We start from the raw sequence: 18,642 nt of genomic DNA on the forward strand, positions 1-18,642 counted from the left end.
CTGAGCTTCCCGGGAACCAGGGGGAAAGAGAGGCACCCTGACCAGGTGGTGCAGGGCGCAGGGAAATCCTCGCGCCCCGCGTGCGCGCCGGGCTGCTCCACACCTGCCGCGGGGTCTGACCGGCAGGCGGGCGGGCGGCGAGCACAGGTGGCGGCGATTGGGCAGGCGGGGCCCGGAGGGTGACGTCACGGGCTCCGGTCCCGGCGGCAGAAATAGGGCAGCCGCGGCAGCGGTGGCACAGCGGCGGGCGACGGAGGCTCAGTGAGCTGGAGCTTGGACAGTCTCTAGCACGCCGGGGTACCAGCCGACAGCCGGAGACGACCCAGCGGAGGACGCGGGGGCCGGGTCGCTGCCGCTGTCGCCGCCACGGGGCGCTCCCTCCCTTCCACCCGAGTCCGGCCACCTGGTCTTCTTCCTCTCGGCCCCGGCCGCCGCAGGTAAGCGGGGCGCCGCTCGGGAGCAGATGCGGGCGTCCGAGTCGTGCCACTGCCGCCAGCCCGTCCCGCTGCCGCCCGCCGAGCTCCCGACGCCCGCAGCTCCGCAGCTCGCTGCAGGGCCCGGTGCGGGCGTTCGCTGGTCCTCACTGCCCACGCCTGGAGAGCCAAGTTTGCGCGCCTGGCCGCGGGCACGGGACCGCAGGGCCGGGGCTCGGCAGGGCCACCCTGGATGCGCTAGGACTGGAGGCTAAAGCGGGGGCATCTGGGGCTTGACACCCGGGGATCAGCGGCGGGGAACGGAGCGATTCTTAGAGGGGCGCGCGGGGCGCCACGCAGAGCCGCTCCCGCTGAGCCCGAAGCTCGCGATCCGCACCGAGACCCTGCAGGCACCGCTCTTGGGTTCTGAACCCCGAATGGCTTCGGCCGAACCTTGGCGAGCGACAGACTCTGGCTCGCACCCGTGCCCTTGGCTCGGATCTAGAGTGCGGGACGGTCATCCTCTACACCTCCTTCCCCTCCGCTTTGCGGGGAAACTTGCGTCCCCTTGTCGCAGCCAAAAGATGAGCTGCGCCTCTCCTGGCCCTCATTTTACACCATAGTCCCCGGTGTAAGGAGCTCACAGAGGGCATCCGGGCAGATCCCTGCTCTGGAGACCCTGTGGCTTCAATTTTGCGAGGCCACAGTTGTTGTCAGTAAGCGGCTGCTGTAACCCACTGGGAGGTCTCCAGGGAGCAGTTTGTCCTGGAGGACATTCAGGTTGGGGGCTTGGTGCTAAGACTGATTGTGCTGAGTGATTCCCCCTTAGCCCCAGTGAAGGAAGAGAGACCATTCCCAAGTTTCAGAGGGGGCCTGTGGAACGCAGTCAGAATGTTGTTCTTGGGGCGCACATCGCTTAGAGTTTGGGTACCACTGCAGCACGAGGCTTTGAGCATTCCCTGCAGCTGACAAAGCCATGTCCCACTTGGCTTCTCTCATGCCTGCCACCTGAGGACTTCGTGTCCTGAAACTCTTGCGAAGGCAGAAACTGACTGACAGACAGCAGTCGGTAGAGCTCGTGATGCCCTGGATTTGACGAGCATCTGTGCCGTGCTTTGGTCTACTCAGAATTCCCTGGGAGCTGGGCCCCGGCTAGGTCTGCATTTGCTCCCAGAGCTGGTCCACCTTGCACTGCCCAGAGGACTTCCCTCCCTCCAGATAACCGGCCCTTGACACTGATGAATAGCGCTCTGGAGTCTCCCCTCCGCTCCCTCTAGGTGTCGCTTCCACCGAGGTTTCCATGGGTGAAAAACAGCGCCAGTAGCTTTCGTCTGTTGTCTTAGTGAATCTGTTGCAAGCCTGTGCGCCAAGAATTGTACTAGATACCCCCATCCGTGAGGTGCCCAAATTCACCCCCTTTTATGCACCTAACACAGAAATGGGGTAACTGCCAGGCAAAAACGTACGCTGCAACACCCCGTTTTTTAACGCCGTTTTTTAAGGGGGGGGGGGGCATGAAGAAGCCATCAGGACTTGCCCAGAAAGCCCCCAAGTTATTTTCCTACTCACCAGCCTCCGGTGAAACAAGGGCAAATTTTAACACTCTATTGTCACCCTTGGTAGTGGCCAGTTCCGTTCTGAGGACAGGCTGTGGTGTGGGCGTGGGTGTGGAAAGCAAATGGGCAGGGGAGTAAGCAGGGCTTGTGTGGTGTCAGAGCCCCAGCACCTCTCCATTCAACCCTGGAACCCCTGTTCCTGACAGAACTCAGTCACTTCCTGTTTCAGTTGGAGGAGAAGGGGCTGCCACTGTCAGGCCACTTCCGCCACTATCAGCTGAAGGCTGACTTTCTTCCTCCCATCCTGGGACCCAACGCCTCCTGCTTCCAAGAAAGACTTCAGCTTGAGCCAAAGGTCATCCACGGAAAGAGTCCACAGGACACAGTGTAGTAACATTCCTGATGATGTTGTCCCAGCGACTTTTATTTTTCCTCTTAGAACTTTGAGCTCACCAGTTTTTGTTAATTCCAGAATGGCTTTTATTTCTTCCTCCTAGAGAGGGACCAGCTTGTTGCCCTGGGACTAGGTCACTCACCCATGCTTTACCTTCTGCTAAGGACTTGGAGGACCTATTTGTTTCCTGTGACTTCATGTGGTGATCTTGTGTTTGACTTGACAGTCTTTTCCAGGGACTGGTATTGAGCAGTGAAGATTTCCCAAACCTGCCCTTAATGGCTACCCTATGTCTGAGGTATTTTTTTTTCCTCTGCAAGTCCCGCCTTCTTGTGTTGCTTATGTGGAGTTATTGTTGCCCTTCCACACTTAGTGAAATTGGATTTTTCAAGAGAATATCTCTCCTGAAGAGTTTTGCCTCGTAATACCTAACACTAAGGTGTGGAACATCAAATATAATGGAAAACCACAGTATTACCTGAAGGTTGGAAGGATAAGGGTGACTAGAAGCCGTAGGTGAGTGTACAGAACTTCAGTTCCAAGATGAATGTCATCAACTTATGCATTGCACGTGAAATAATTCAGGTAGACAATTCACCGATTGTTGGGAAATACATAGTGCATAGTTAACAGAAAATGCAATGTAGGGCTGGTGAGATGGTGCAGTGGGTAAAGGCGTTTGCTGTCAGGCCTGAGAGTCTGAGTTTGAGCCCTCAGATCTACTTGTAGAAGGAGAGATCAGATTCCTGCCACTTCTCTGACTTATACATACACAATCAAATAAATAAAGTTATCAAAATGCAATTCCGCTTAATTATGGTGTTAGTCACATGCTTATCATCTTCAGGTTGATATTTTAGGGGCAATTTGGGGAAAACTGAAATGCTTTTTCTTTTTTCCTAAACTGCACACAAATCAAAACTAGAGTCCTAAACCTTCCAGTAGAAATTAAGATGTAGTTCCTGGTTTCGGGTGGGGTTTGGTGTATGCCCCTCTCCCTAACATTTGGGCTGATACACAGAAGAGGATAGCAGGGCTCTGGGACTCCCCATTTGATTTTCCTCTGTTGACTGTCAACAGAACATGGTGTAAAATATGGTCCTATTCAGGTATCAAGCAGATGTTTGGAAATGCAGGTGCCTCCTTGCTCTCTTTGAGGCTCTACCGAGGCATCTTTATAATTTCTAAGCCATTTGTGTGTGACTAATCCATAGCGACTGGCCTGGTAATGTTCCCGTGCTCTGGAAAAGAGGTCAAGAGAGAAAGAGAGCTGGTGAGCAGTGTCCCTCCCTGGTGGCCAGCATTCCCGCTTGTCCTGAAAGATTTGGTTATAGAAATAGACAAGACTTCTCTCAAGTCCATCACCTGTTTAAGACTCCGGTCACTGATCCTGCACAGTAAATACAGCTTACATGTTGGTTTGTGGTCTCTGTGTGGGGGCAGATCTGTTTTTGTTTTTGGTTTTTCTGTTTTTTTTTTTTTTAAAAAAAAACATGAATTCATATTAGTTTTAGTCTTTCCCCAATAACTTAAGATTTTAGTCATGGCTTTTCAACTTTCTTCAAAAAGCAACTTGGCATTTGGAATATTACATCATGATAATTTGTCATAACTCTGTAATTTTGAGCACGGAGAGATAGCACAGACACAAGCTTGTTTTACGATTCCAGGAAGTCCTGTGGTTTGCACAGAGAGGCTATGGCACTGACAAACACAAGCATCACCTGGGAGACCATGCAAACCTGAGCTCTTTCTATAAGCTTGCAGTAGCATAAGAGCGCAGGCAGGTGTCCAGATGGTGGGACGCTGGGGTTAGAGTCTAGGTCTGGGCAGTGCCCTGGTTCCAAACCTTCAGTGATGTATTAAAACTACAGCAGACAGGCTAGCACCTAGTTCTCCTGACTGTGGGAGAATGTTGAGGACCCGGTGGGGACCAGAGGAAAGAGTGAAGTGACTTTCTTCCACCAAAGATGTTTTATCTGCCAAGTGATTGATGCTCCGAGTTGTTTGGAAAAGGAGACTGTCTCAGGGACTCCATCCTGGTGGAGTTGGAACCAGTGCTTGGGGTCTGGCCAGGATTGAACAGAAACATACAACGAATGAAGCATAGTCTCAGAAGGCGGTCTAGATTGATAGAATCTGCAACCTTCTGAGGAGCTCATTCCCAGATCTGTTGCTAAAGGCTAGCAAGGCTATTTAAATTGGAGCTGCAATGAGTTCAGTAACAGATTGGTGACCTCTAAGTGACTTACGCTCCCTGGAGTTGGAGAAGCATCCTTGCCCCCTAGAATTCTGTGTGATTTCTCTTGGAGAATGAGCCAAGTTGTACTCCCTCTGGGGTCAGGTACAGAAAGGGACAGCTTGGCTCTTCCCCCTTGCTCTGAGTCCTTGGCCATGGTCAGAGCCTTGACAAGAAAAGGAGGCTCTGGGCAGCTTTCAGGGGCAAGAAGGGACTCCCAGTTTGCTTTGTATCGATTGACTCTGTCATATGAAAAAGAACTACCTACCAAGATTAAATATTGCCAAGGTGGAGAGACATTGAGGGACAGGATGTAACAGAACCACCCACCTGCTAACTTACATGCCATGTAGCTTTGACAGGGTACTTACCCTCCCTGTGACCCTGTTGTCTCTGTCATCAGATGGGGAGGAAGGATAGTCATTGCCTTCTGCAGGGAGTAAGACGAGGGTTATGAGTAAATGCCTGTAAAGCAGTTAGAATAGTACCTGACACATGGTAATTGCTATGTGAGTGTTAACCAAATAGAGACTCTCTATTTGGTTATTAGACAGATCATCAAAATTGATTTAGACCCCATATTAATTCTTCTTTTTATTGACTGAGTTGTCATAAAACTCTAGTTGAAATTTTTTAGGCTGTTGCTGCTCTAGATGCAATGAATTGTCAATCACCCTTTGTATAAAATGACATCCAAGACACATCCACAGTGTAAATGAAATCAGCTAGTGGTGGCCAAACTGAGCTGCATTTTATAAAGAAACTGTGTAGGCTGATTCCAGTGGTTTATCTGGCTCACATGTCTCCCTGTCTTCAAATAAGGTCTTAACAGGGACCGTCAATGCAAACTGGATAAAGATCAGTACCAGCTCAGCTACCAAGGTTGGTTCTTAGGTTCCAAGTGTCCTGAAACACCTCTCAGCATCCAGCCAGCTAATGCTCACCCTCTGGACCTGCCTTGTAAATGAAGCTACATGGTGCTTGCCAAGACAATAATTGAAATGAATGGATTTTATTTTGATACTATCCATAATAGTAAAACACCATTGGTTTTTCTTTTTATTACTAATTGGTCTTAGATTACGAAGCAAATTGAAAGTAAAGCGTTAGATTTTGTGGCTTGCATATTTCATAATTCCAGGAGTTGACATCTGTACATTAAGTAAGATAGATTTTGACTGTCTCTATTTTTCATGTGTTTGGGCAAGGAGGCATGATAAAAGGAGGTAAATAGACCTTTAAATGCAGGTGTTTTCCTCACAAGCATTATTTGTAAGAGGACTAATATGGACAAATTTTAAAAGGAATAGAGAGCATAATCTTTCTCATTCTAGCTTGAATAACTATACTTAGCTCTTAAAATATGCAAAAGTCCAGCAGCTGCCATTTGCAGTCTCTGGAATGTGGCTCCAGGTTCAAAGAGAATACTTCATGAAGAATATGGAGCTGCCTTATTTATTTTTAGAAAAACGAAACAAAACAGTTGCAGTATGGGCAATACTCTCTTGTAGCTCCGCACGTGGGAGTTCTTTTCCCTCTGCCTCCTCATGCCTCTGAGATGTGTCCATCCTTCGCAGAGAGTCAGGCAGCTGCTGGCTTTTGTCACAGGCCTCACTCACACAGGCAGCAGCCGAAGCCACACTGTGCGAAGTGCGCCCCAGGGGCAGGGATGGTGACATTCTGGTGAGAGCTACTGGCCACCTGGACCACTTTCTCAGTAGCTCAGCTTTGCCGACAGATGTCAAAAAATGAATGGCTAAAGAAATAGAGAAATGGGGATCTCTGGAGGCCTTCTCTAAAAGAGAGCTATCCCTTGGTGACCTTGTCATTGTGTGTAGTGTTCCAAGTTTTAGTCTGCCTTTTCTTCTTAGTGGGCATTTCTGTCTCACACTTGGGGAGGCAGCCAGAGGAGCCCACACACTGCACAAGTGGATTTGTTGGGCGGTCATGGCCGTAGCACTAGTGACCAAGTAACAGCCTTTGTCCCTTGTCTAGGTCAGATTTTTAAACTGTTTCTACTCCTGATCCCTTTTACCTCTTATGTAAATTAGATTACAAAGCAGACATTTACTGGTGATAAATCTTAGACTTTTACTTTTTTTGTTTTGTTTTTGCTTTTCGAGACAAGGTTCCTCTGTGTAACAACCCTGGCTGTCCTGGAACTCTCTTTGTAGACCAGGCTGGCCTTGGACTCAGAGACCCACCTGCCTTTGTCTCCCAAGTGCTGGGATTAAAGGTGTGCACTACCACACTGGGCTGACTTTTACTTTTAAAGATTTATTTATTACTTCTAAGTGTGTGTATGTGTACTAGAGAGGAGGTACCTCCCACCCCAGCCCAGGCCAGAGTCATCAGATTCCCCTGGAGTTTGAGTTACAGGTAATTTTGAGTAGGCTGATATGGATACTGGGACTCAAACTTGGATCCTCTGAAAGAGTAGAATGTACTCTTAACCCCAAAACCATGTCTCCAGCCCCCAAGGAATTTATTTGAAAACAATTATTTAGTATATATGTACTTTTATTATTTGTTAAAGATAAAAGAAATTTGTATACTCATAAGATGACTGTGCATAAGGAATTCAGTTTTGGCGTATGTTTGATACTGCAGGAGGAAGAGCATCTTTGGTGTTTCTCGGAGCTGATTAATATTTTGATTTTATAATTGTCAGTGTTGAACACCATGTCACTTAAATACATAGTATAAAATGGCAGAAGGGTGTTCAGGACCATTTCAGAAACGGTTGGAAATTCTGTCCTGCTCCTGAGCCAAAATTCACTTAACAAGTTTTATGGAATTCCAGCCAGCAACTCAAATAGCAATTTTAAAAATCAAACATTCTTACACACTACCATCCAAATATATATACTCATTTGATACTTACATGCTGAGGAACGATGGTAGGAAAATATTAAAAGACTTCGTCGTCTATAATCAAATCATTATGTTTCCATAAGAGCAGAAAACTTTGCTAAGTGAAACACTGTGGTTCAGAGCATGCAGTAGTCCTGGATCTGAGCCATGGTGTTTCAGGCAGCACTTGGTGGTAGTGTGTTAGGTCACACGGCGTGTGTGAGGCAAAGTCTGGTATGCTCGGAGCCAAGGCTGCCATGAGGTGGTGAGATATAGCATAGATAAACATTGCCAGAACCTCCTTGGTTTCATTATGCATTTGCTTTTTAATTAATTGTTGGTTCTGTATTTTACTGTTTACTATATTCTACCATTGCCCAATTTTTAACATTCCCCCCAGGAGAAACTATATAAGTTGCTTTGAAGTTGGGATCCACAGTTGAAAAGGTTGGGGTCCAGAGTGTAGGAGTTATCCAAGGCTGTTGACTTGACTACAGGGATGGGACTCTTCAAGCTACAAGCTATCTCAAGCCAAGCTTTTGAATGAGATGCAGGCCAGGTCATCTGGAGTGCTGGCCTCTAAAGGGCACTATGTGTTTCTCTCTCTCTGTGAACAGTCTGGATGTAGCATAGAGAGTCTGCAATTAAATACCATCAAAATTATGGCTGACATACACTTACAGTGCAAACTTTACTTAAAAAGTAAGCAGGTGGGCCAGTGAGATGGCTCAGCAGGTAAAGGTACCTGCCATCAAGTCTGGTGACCTGACTTTGATCCCCAGGATCCACACAGGGGAGGGATAGAACTGACTCCTGCAAGTAGTTTTCTGACCTCCAACACATCCCCCACAACACACACACACACACACACACACACACACACACACACACACACACACACACCATCCTAAATATAAATTTTTAAAAATGCAGTTATTAGGACCCCTGGAGCACTCTGTCCTCATTCCATTAGCACAGCAATTTAGCACATTGGGTTTCTTCTTTTTTCTTTTCTTTTTTTAAATTTTTGAAACAGGGTTTCTCTGTGTAGCTCTGGCTGTCCTGGAACTCGCTTTGTAGACCAAGCTAGCCTTGAACTCACAGAAATCCACTCGCCTCTACCTCCCAAGTGCTGGGATTAGAGGCATGCACCACCACCACCAGCACACATGAGGTTTCTTAAACACTGTTCATATCTGAGCCTCAATGTCTTGGCTGTGCGGCTCCTATGTCTTTGGTTACCTTGAATTGCCCCTTTGTTTTATTCTAAGACTTCAGGTGAAAATGTTACTTCCAGGTTATTGGGATTTAATTGGTATTGGCTGCTCAGATTCTGCTACAAAAACTAAAATACTAGACCTTATGATGCTATTTTGAAGTTCATTTTGTTAACCAAGGTGTGAGGTTTAGAGAAGTTGTTACACACTTATATTATTCCTCATCAACATTTCTTTTTTTTTTTTTTTTTTTTTTTTTTTTTTTTTTTTTTTTTGGTTTTTCGAGACAGGGTTTCTCTGTGTAGCTTTGCGCCTTTCCTGGAACTCACTTGGTAGCCCAGGCTGGCCTCGAACTCACAGAGATCCGCCTGGCTCTGCCTCCCGAGTGCTGGGATTAAAGGCGTGCGCCACCACCGCCCGGCCCTCATCAACATTTCTTGAACTGTGTTTATTTATTTAGTGTATGTATACATGGGGGTACATATGCCATGGAAGACAACTTACAGGAGTCAGCTTTGAGGGATCAAACTTAGGTCATCAGGCTTTTCCTAAGCTTCCTGTGCCTAGCTCCAAATGCCTTTTCAGGAAATTGAGGCATGGATGTGCCCAGTAGATGTGACTCAGCAGACTCATCTTGGTTGTCCTTGTAGATGTGGTGGTGCTTGGCATTTCAAGTGGGACACTACCTAATGGCTTACATTAGCAGTTCTACTCCACGCCTGGTACCAGCTATCTCAATTCTCAGAGCAGCCCAATGAGGTCTCTAATATGGTCCCCATTTCAAAGATAGTGTACCAAGGCCCAGAAATAACGCAACTTCTCCCAAATAAAACAGAAGGGTTTGTATTGTATTTTATACTTAGATTAATCTGGTTCTTTGTGTGTGTGCACTGCTATACATGTGTATAGTTGCATGTGCATAGGGAAGCCAGAATTCAACCTTGATTGTGGTTCCTCACCAGCCAGCCATCTTGATTTTTTGCAAGAAAGAGTTTTTCTCACTGATCCATGGCTCACCAATTAGTCAGTGCTGGCTGGTCAGCGAATCTCTGGGATCTACCTTTCTCTACCTCCCCAGGACTGGGATTAGAGAAACAAACTGCCATTCCCAGCTTTTTATGTGGGTCCTGGAGCTCAAACTCAGGTCTCCACATGTGCATGGCAAGCACTTTACAAAGGAAGCCACCTGCCCAGACCTCAGGTTAACCTGTGTGCACATCAACTCCCTGCTGACTTGCGGTGACCTCCTGCTGCTTCCCATTGAGCCTTTGTTATTTTCTCAACAGACTGGACAAAATGAAACCGGGAGGCTTCTGGCCACATCTTGCCCTCCTCGGGGTCTCCCTGCCAGCCGTGCTGGGATGGATGGACCATGGAGCCAGCAGAAGCCCGAATGTGGTTCTGGGAGAGTCACAGGCAGAGGTATGGTCTGGTAACTACTGACATGACATTTCATACAGGTTGCTTTTCAGTGTTCCAGTGTCTGGTTTCTCTTCCACTTTTAGATCAGTTATACCACTGTGTCAATTCAAATTGCACCCAGTTTTTGGTAGGGGACAGGAGGAGGCAGCAGGCACTGTCCCAGGTGGGCCATGGTTCCGGGTTCCTCTCAACAAAAGCACACCCCTAAACTGTGCTTCTCACTGCACATTTGTCCTTCCCCAGAGACCCTTCTTAGAACTGGCTTGTCTGTGTATTTAATTCCACAGATTCAGACCAACTGGTGGGGCACACCCATGTGAACTTATGAAGGATTTGAATGACAAAATATGTCTTAAAGGAAACAGACCACTCTTAGGATATATAGCTAAAAAAGAACTGAGCTGAGAAAGAATTGGCGAGCTGAGGTCCTGAGGGAGACAGCTTTAATGAACAGATAAGAATGATTAATGGCATGCTAGGTGTATATAAATACTTCTAAAGAGCCCGGAAAACTTACTCTCAGAAACCTCCCCCGAGGGCCTGGATGTACCACTAATTGCTTAGTGATCTCTAGTCTCAAGTGTCCCAGGCACAAGTCCCACTCAAGGTAGCAGGCTCAGTGAATTTGGGGTGGCCTCATGAATTGAAGGTGCACATGGAATGCAGGTTATCTTCAGAAAATGCATTGTGTAGGTGCTGAACTTTGAAAAGTGAGTACCCGCTTCATTTAAACCACCTGGGATTTTCCTCTTCGCCTTGAGGAGCTGAGTCCTTATCAGGGTTCTCCCAGGCATCCCCACTTCCATTGTCTTACACTGATACATCCTTTTCTCTGTATCTGTGTGTCTGTTCCTGGGGAAGGAGAAGTCAAAATTACCGAAAAAAGTCAACATACCCCAAGAGCGGATAAGGGACACACACAGTGTGTGTTAGGATTAACGCATTATTTGATCAAATGGCACAGCGTTCTCTTTCATTATTACTTAATTGTCATGCAATCCCAAACCTGCAAGCCTTACTCTTCGGGGAGTTTCAGAAGGAATTTAATGCACACTTCTCCTGCTGAAGTTGGTGCGGTGTGCCTTTGTCTCAGGTCGATGATTAAGTAGAAACACTATCGCTCCTGTCTAAATCTATGAAGGACAGAACTTAATGTCGCTTGGAAAGCGTCTAATGGCGGCTGCGACTGGGCTGGTGAGAGCTACATTTCCCATGTGGAAAGGGCTTCATTTTTATACTCACATCCCAAGGGGAAACCATCACTTAAGTCCTATAGATCCATCCTTGAATATTTAATAGGAAAGCAAACAGGCCTTACAGGTAGCTTACTCTTCTGAAGGTGGGGGGCTCCTTGGCCCTCTTCAGTGCACCACTTATTTCAATTACGAGGCAAGCTAATTAAAGTGGGATTTAGGTAGTGGTAAATGGGAGGCAAGTTAGCATCACCCAGAATCTCCTATGTGAGCACTTAACACCTCAGCTTTGTGTAACAACAGGAGAGGTAGGTTTCTCTTTGTTTGGGGTTGTCTGCCCCATATTCTCCCCAGCCCCAGCTGTGTCTCCCAAGTCCGAGAATGTCACTTCGGGAAGGAGGCAGTCTCCTGGAGGCAGGTGCGGCTGGCCTGTGGGCACACCTCTCAGCTGTAGCTCTATTTTCTGCTGTGCTTGAACTCCCTGAGCCTGCCCCTCGCTCTGGTGAATGAGGTGGTCATGCTGTGAATGGGCGAGTCCATGGGAGTCGAGGGTGGCTTTGGTCAGGGGTTAGCTAGCAGGAGCAGGCCATTCACTGCAGTGGAGGTGCTTGCTGACTTTGGTCATGTTCTGAATGCCTCTCAACCTCTGGGGTGTGTGTGTGTGTGTGTGTGTGTGTGTGTGTGTGTGTGTGTCCGTGTCCCTGTTAATATAGCATGCAGAGGCAAGTGTAAGACACCCTCCTTGATGACTCTCTGCATTATTCCCTTGAGACAGGGTCTCTCACTGAGCCTGGAGACAGTAGTTTTTCAACTGAGCTGGCTGGCCAGCAAGCCCCAGGTATTCTCAGGCCTGCATGGCAAGTGTTCTTTCCTACTCAGTCATCGCCTAGCCCAGCAGTTCTCAATCTGTGGGTCACAACCCCTTTGGGAGTGTTAAATGGCCCGTTCACAGCAGTCGCCTAAGGCCATCGGAAAATGCAGATGTTTGCATTACTATTCCTAACAGTAGCAAAATGACAGTTATGAAGAAGCAACAAAAATAATTTTATGGTTGGGGGTCACCGCAACATGAGGAACTGTATTAAAGGGTGGTAGCCTTGGGAAGGTTGAGAACCACTGCTCTAACCTAAGCTCTTGTTCTTACTCCTTCTCTAGAACCTTCTTAGACCACTACTAATCACATATGGGCTTGCACTTTGAATACTTAAGTTTTTAAAAGAAAGATTGATTTGCCTATTTTTTTTTATTTGTGTGTGAGTTGGGGGCTGGTGGTGAGGGAGTTTTTGTGTACCACACTCAAGCTAACCTACAGAGGCCAGAGGGTATCAGCTCACCTGGAGCTGGAGTTGCAGGTGGTTGTAAGTCACTGGATGTGGGTGCTGGAAACTGACCCTAGGTATGGTGGTTTGAATAGGTATGGCCCCCACAGACTCAAGTGTTTGAATGCTTGGCCCATAGGGAGTGGCACTATTAGGAGGTGAGGCCTTATTGCAATAGATATGGCCTTGTTGAAGTGTGTCAATGTGGGAGTGGGCTTTGACGTCTCATATGCTCAAGCGATGCCCAGTGTGGTACACAGTCTCCTTCTGCTGCCTGCAGAACAAGATATAGAACTCTCAGCTCCTTCTCCAGAACCATGTCTGCCTGCATACTGCCATGTTTCCTGCCATGACAATAATAGACTGAACCTCTGACACTGTAAGCCAGCTCCAATTAAATGTTTTCCTTTATAAGAGTTGCCATGGTCGTGGTGTCTCTTCACAGCAATAGAAACCCTAACCAAGATACCAGGTCCTCTTCAAGAGCAGCCAGTGCTCTTAACCATTGAGCCGTCTCTCGCGCCCCTTATTGGTCCTTCTTATCTTTTTTCCTTACTTAGATACTTTGATTTTGCATCTAGATGAAGTTGATCTTGTTTATCTTTCTCTTCCTTTCAGTGTCTTACTAATTTTATGAGTAAAAAGGAGGCTGAGTTTTTTTTTTAAGTCAATCAAAACTTGATGCAAAATCCAATATCCATCATAGATCACCTTGGGTCTTCCAAAATTCAAACGAGACCACCGGGTGGTGGCCTTTCTACCCTCAGACAGGTCCATGTATGGCGGACAGTGACCGGTGTCCCCTGCTAGCTGGGAGCAGCTTGTGGCCCACCTGAGCTTGCACCTTACTGACTGACAAGATCACCCTTGAGGATCATGGCTTCTGGATCAAAGTTTCTCCTTTGAACTGTAGCTAATCATATATTCATAACCCACTGTCCAAGCTGCACTGAAGTCTTTTAGAGTTTTCCTCAGCTAGTCTTATTTCTGGGAAGGATCCAAACCAATAGAGTTTCCTGAGACTCTAAAATAAGTAAAAATCAAAACATTTTTTTCTGTATATGTTCTCTCTCTCTCTCTCTCTCTCTCTCTCTCTCTCTCTCTCTCTCTCTCTCTCTCTCTCGTGCACGCGCGCACGTGTGTGTGTGTGTGTGTGTGTGTGTGTGTGTGTGTGTGTGTGTGTGTGTGGCTAGCACTCAGTGTTGGGTGTCTTTATCCACTCTCTGCGTTATTTTGGGGAATAGGCTCTTTCACTGGTCTGGAGCTCACCCATCGACCAGCCTGGCTGGCCAGCAAGCCTCCACGGTCCTCTAGCTCCCCAGCACTGGGACTACAGACACATTTGCTTTTTTATCGATGTTTGTGAGACATGCAGCTGGCAGGGAGTGCCTGTTAATAAGACCTGCCCAGCTCTTCTCCCTGACAGCAGTGCTTCCAAAAATTATCAAGGTTTTCTAGGGTTCTTGGGAAGCATTAACAAGGTTTGACTTGTCTTTAAAGTTATTACAACAAGTATTTCATTCCCCTGAGAGTAAATGAAGACTAAATGACCAATGGATGAGTGTGTGTGTGTGTGTGTGTGTGTGTGCATGTGCGTGTGCACTCATGCGCATGTGCACCAGTATGCACACAAACATGTATTTTGAAAGCAATTAGAGCTAATGTGAATCTTAGTAAATTATTGTTTCTTGTACAAAGACTGCAGTTAAAATAGCTTCCAGGAGTTTGCTGTTTTATGGATGTGGATTAAAAATGCAGCTGCAGGGTATGCCTCTTCATAACAGCTGAGGAGCAAGATGTGGCCTGGAATGCTAATTACACTCTGGATTCAAAAGAAACAGTTCTGGGGTAGAATTTACTGACATCTTAAAATATTATCACATTGCCCCTCTTCTCCATCTTACATCATGGCCAAGATGAGCTGATCATCCTTGACCCCAAATCTGAAATCCAACATGACAGGTCACTTAAAGACCAATAAGACTCCACAAATAGAAAACCCACACCTGACTTCATGTGACAGGTTGCGGTCAAAAATGTAGGCACACTGACAATATCATACAAAATTACTGCTGGGCCAGGAGAGCTGGCTCGGTGGCTAAGAGTGCACAATGTACTTGCAGAGGCCCCAAATCCCATTCCCAGCACCCATGTGGGTTGGCTCACAGCTCCTTGTTAACTCCAGCTCCAGGGGATCAGATGTCTCTGGCACTGCACTCACGTGCACGCGCGCGCGCGCGCGCGCGCACACACACACACACACACACACAAACACACACACACACACACACACACTTGAAAATAAATAAATCTTCAAAATTTTCTTCAGGTTATGTGTATAAGAAATAAATGAATTTCATGTTTTGACTTGGGTTCCATGCCTCAAAGAGATCATTATATGGGTTCAAATATTCTCAAATTCCCCCAAATCCCAGATGCAAGCCATTGTTAGTTCCAGACATCTCGGGGAAGGATTTTATGTGATAGGTACTGAGAAGTCAGAAGAGTATGACGAGTGACGAGAGACAAAGCAGCAGCTCCCAGAGGACAGCCCTGTTCTTGCAGGGTGGGCATTTGTGGGCTCCCTCAGTGAGCCCTGGGTGCTGAGCCCCAGCACTGGTGTCTGCCCTAACTGCTGGACTCAGGGATGGGCAGGGAACCGGTCCACAGCCATATGTATCCTTCATACACCTTACTTGGTTCTAAGAGCTGTGTTGTCCTGCACTGCACAACTACACGTGCAGAACAGCCCTGACCCTTTAAAACTGCACCCCAGGGCTTACAGACCAGTCCTAGGCTTGGAGGTCAAGCCCACGTTTTCAGCATTAGCAGCTCTCAAAGGGAAGTCTCTGAGGAGCAAATATGTAAGGTGGAAGTGGTTGACCAATCTATCCCAGAGGTACTCTACACTGGCTGGCTGGCCCCTTCCCCTTTCTACAGCCATGGGCCGTATAGACTGCCGGTGACACCTCATGTCCCTAACTGGACCTGGCCCCTTGCAGGCTTCCTACATGTGGTCAGGCTGGGCCCTCGGGAGCACTTGGACTGCTAGATTGGAGTAGCAATAGTTTCAAAGCAGTTCATTATCGTTACATGTCTTACTGGCTTCCCAGCAGCGCTTTCTACCTTTTTAGGAAAGTCCTTCTGGGAGTCCCAGGGAAGAAGGTTGATCACCTGTGGAGGGTGAGGTCCATCCTTCCACATCTCTACTTACCCTGCCTCTGCCCTGACTGTGGGCATGGGAAAAAAACAGACAAACAAAACCTTCTCTGTCTGAACAGTCAGTGGCCCAGCCTCCCCGCTGCAGGTGAATAAGTATGCCTACAGTTTTCAAGGGGAAGTATGGCAGCCAGTCCTCCTAGGTGTGTCTCCACCTGCAGAGTTAGTGTGGACTGTGCCCCGCCCTAGCACCTCCTGAGCTTCTATGTACTGCAACAAACAGCCCAGGGCCTTCTGAGATGCAGCTGGTCTGACCGGGTCCTGAGTCTGTGCTTCTCATAATCTCCTGGCAAGGCAGGTCCTTCCCATTCCAGGGGACGTCTGGCAGAAAAGCATAGGGGTGTTGCCATTACTTCCTCCAAGCCCCCATGTGAGAAGGAGGTCCCAGGTGAACTCCTCCCTGGCTAGTCTTTTGGTGATTTTAAGTCCTTTGGGAAGCAGTTCTCAGTGGCTGCTGTGATGGCTAGGGTTAGTGTCAACTTGAGAGAATCTGGAATCTCCTGGGAGAGGGGCATGCCTGTGGGAGATTATCTTGATTATGCTAATTGATATGGGAAGATTCATCTTCATTGTGGGTTGGACCGTTCCCTGGGCAGGGGACTTGACAGCCTGAGAAGGAAAGCTGAGCAGCAGCTGCGTGCGTGCGTGCGTGCGTGCGTGCGTGCGTGCGTCCATTGCTGTCTTCTAACTTCAGAAGTAATGTGGCCGCTGCTTTTGACTTCCTCAGTCTTGATGGCCTCCACCTTGAACTATGAGCTAAAATAAGCCCTTTGTCCCCAAGGTTGCTTTTGTCAACGTGTTTTATCACAGCAAAAAGATCTGAGACTAAGACAGGTGCTGAAGGTGGTCACACCCCAGTCCCCAGTACGTCCACAGACCGACCTGCCCACCACCATGTACCCATACTGGTGTCTCACCTCGTCTATGTCCACAGCTGTTGAGAGACTACAGCAGCTGGGCTGACACTGTTTGGGGTCTTGTTTCTACTGTATCCTTGGACAGGGGACATACATCATTGCCTGTGCTCCTCATCACATTCCTCCCAGCGAGCCTGCCTTCTCTGTGGGTGGACTATATTCCCTTCAGCATTTTGACACCATGGTTGACAGAGTTTTAATTGGCCTTGAAAAGTTCTGTGACCCAGGAAAATGAGCATTTATGAGTTCACAGAAAGCCATTATTTTTCTTCCTCTTAATTTATGCATCCAGCTATTTTTGCCTTTGCAGCTAAATAATCTGAGCCTCTCTAGGAGGCTCTGCACCCTTGTCTTTGGGACATTAGACCATGCACTGTAAACGGGGCTGTGGTTTCTATCTTTTGGGCAAGTTGTATCAGCAACTTTGCCAAGACCCAGTGGTCGACTTGATTTATCCTCCATGACTTTTGGGTTATCACGCCAGCTTCCCATTGAGAGAAGGATGATGGTGCCAGTCTGATCCTAAGAACCCACATGAGTGGCTTCTCCTTTGCCATCCTGCCAAGGCAGAGCAATTGTCCTTCTGCTTCCGTTGCTGTGGTCTCTGCTCTGAGGCTTCTGGGCCTTGCCTGCCACTACCCACAGAAGAGGTAGGGGGTACAGCTCCAGAAATGGAATCCTACAATGGAGCACGCATCGGGCCCTGTTCTCTGAGCAGGAGGGAGTCAGCCTGTTGGTACTGAATGGGAGATGCTCAAGTGGCTGCCTTCTGTTGTCTGTCCTTTTGGAGAGAGAGGGTCAAGTCCTCAATGTGTTTTCTTCTGTCAGGAAGATACAAAGTGCTGGGGAACCCATCTTCCTTCCTGGGCTGGGAAGCTAGCCCTTTTGGTAGGTTGTATGCTTGGTTAACACTGACAGGGTCCTGGATATGATCCCTTACTCCACATAAGCCAATGTGGGGATTCTGAGGATCGGAGGACTAGGACTAGCTAGCTGTCTTTCTGTTTTCTTTTCTGCTTTTGAGACAGGAACTCACTGTATAGCCATGTCTGGCCTTGAACCCCCAGAAACCTGGTGGCCTCTGTCTCACAAGTGCGAGGACTTTCTTTTTGATGGTCTTGCCCTGTAGCCCAGACTGACTTTGAAGTCACACCTGCCCCGTCTCTGCCTGCTAAGAGCTGGGATTATAGCTGTGCACTGCTGTGTCTGAAATGATGGCTTTCTTGATGCAACAGCAATTGGGTTGAAATTAAAACCTTGTTTGAGTTCTGTGTCATTTAAAGCTTGCTTCTCTAGTTAAAGGAAGCAGAATTCTTTTCCTATTTATTTTCCTGGTGTTTAAAACCACAATTGAAAATTTTCCCTGCAGAAAAGACCTAATGTTCTGTGGTTCTGCTAAAGCTCTTGGGAGCATCCATTCCAGGCAGATAGACTTCCTGTGGGTAGACTAGGCCAGCCTCAAACTGTGGTCCTTCTCTGGCCTCTGATTCTGCCATGTCTAACTACTTAAGCCATCCCTATCCTCACAAATACAGGGGCCTTGTGCATGCTAGACAAGTGCTCTACCACTGAGATACATCACCAGCTAAGATATGCTCCATGGGTCATTGTGTTCTCCTTTGCTCTCCTCTACTTGGTTGACACACTGGCTGATGTCTTCATGTCAGCACATGACCTTGAAGAATGGCTCCTCTGCCTCATGCACAGTGTGATATTATGTCTTTTTGTCACAAAGGAGAACTTTAAGGCTGATCTCTCATAGGCCCTATATGAGCCGTGGGCTATCCTGGCCAACTGGAAACACCTCGTGTCTTAAATCTAAGTAAGCAACAGGTCTCTGATGAGCACCCAGCTATGTGCGCCATAGCTAAGCTCAGGCAAATGGCCAAGAGAAATGGGG

General features: G+C 47.6%; 1 protein-coding gene across 1 annotated transcript in view; it reads left to right on the plus strand.

The window, feature by feature from the left end:
* Nucleotides 1-222: 222 nt before the first annotated feature.
* The window catches only part of Fstl4 (follistatin like 4), a 423,065-nt gene continuing 404,645 nt past the window's right edge, over nt 223-18,642 (plus strand). Inside the window, exons 1-2 of the mRNA XM_006991320.4 lie at nt 223-437; nt 9,959-10,094. Coding sequence (XP_006991382.1) covers nt 9,969-10,094 — 126 coding nt within the window. The 5' untranslated portion in view covers nt 223-437; nt 9,959-9,968. The remainder of the gene's footprint in view (nt 438-9,958; nt 10,095-18,642) is intronic.

The sequence above is a fragment of the Peromyscus maniculatus genome, chromosome 8 (assembly GCF_049852395.1).
Source record: "Peromyscus maniculatus bairdii isolate BWxNUB_F1_BW_parent chromosome 8, HU_Pman_BW_mat_3.1, whole genome shotgun sequence".
NCBI classification, from domain to species: Eukaryota; Metazoa; Chordata; class Mammalia; order Rodentia; family Cricetidae; genus Peromyscus; species Peromyscus maniculatus.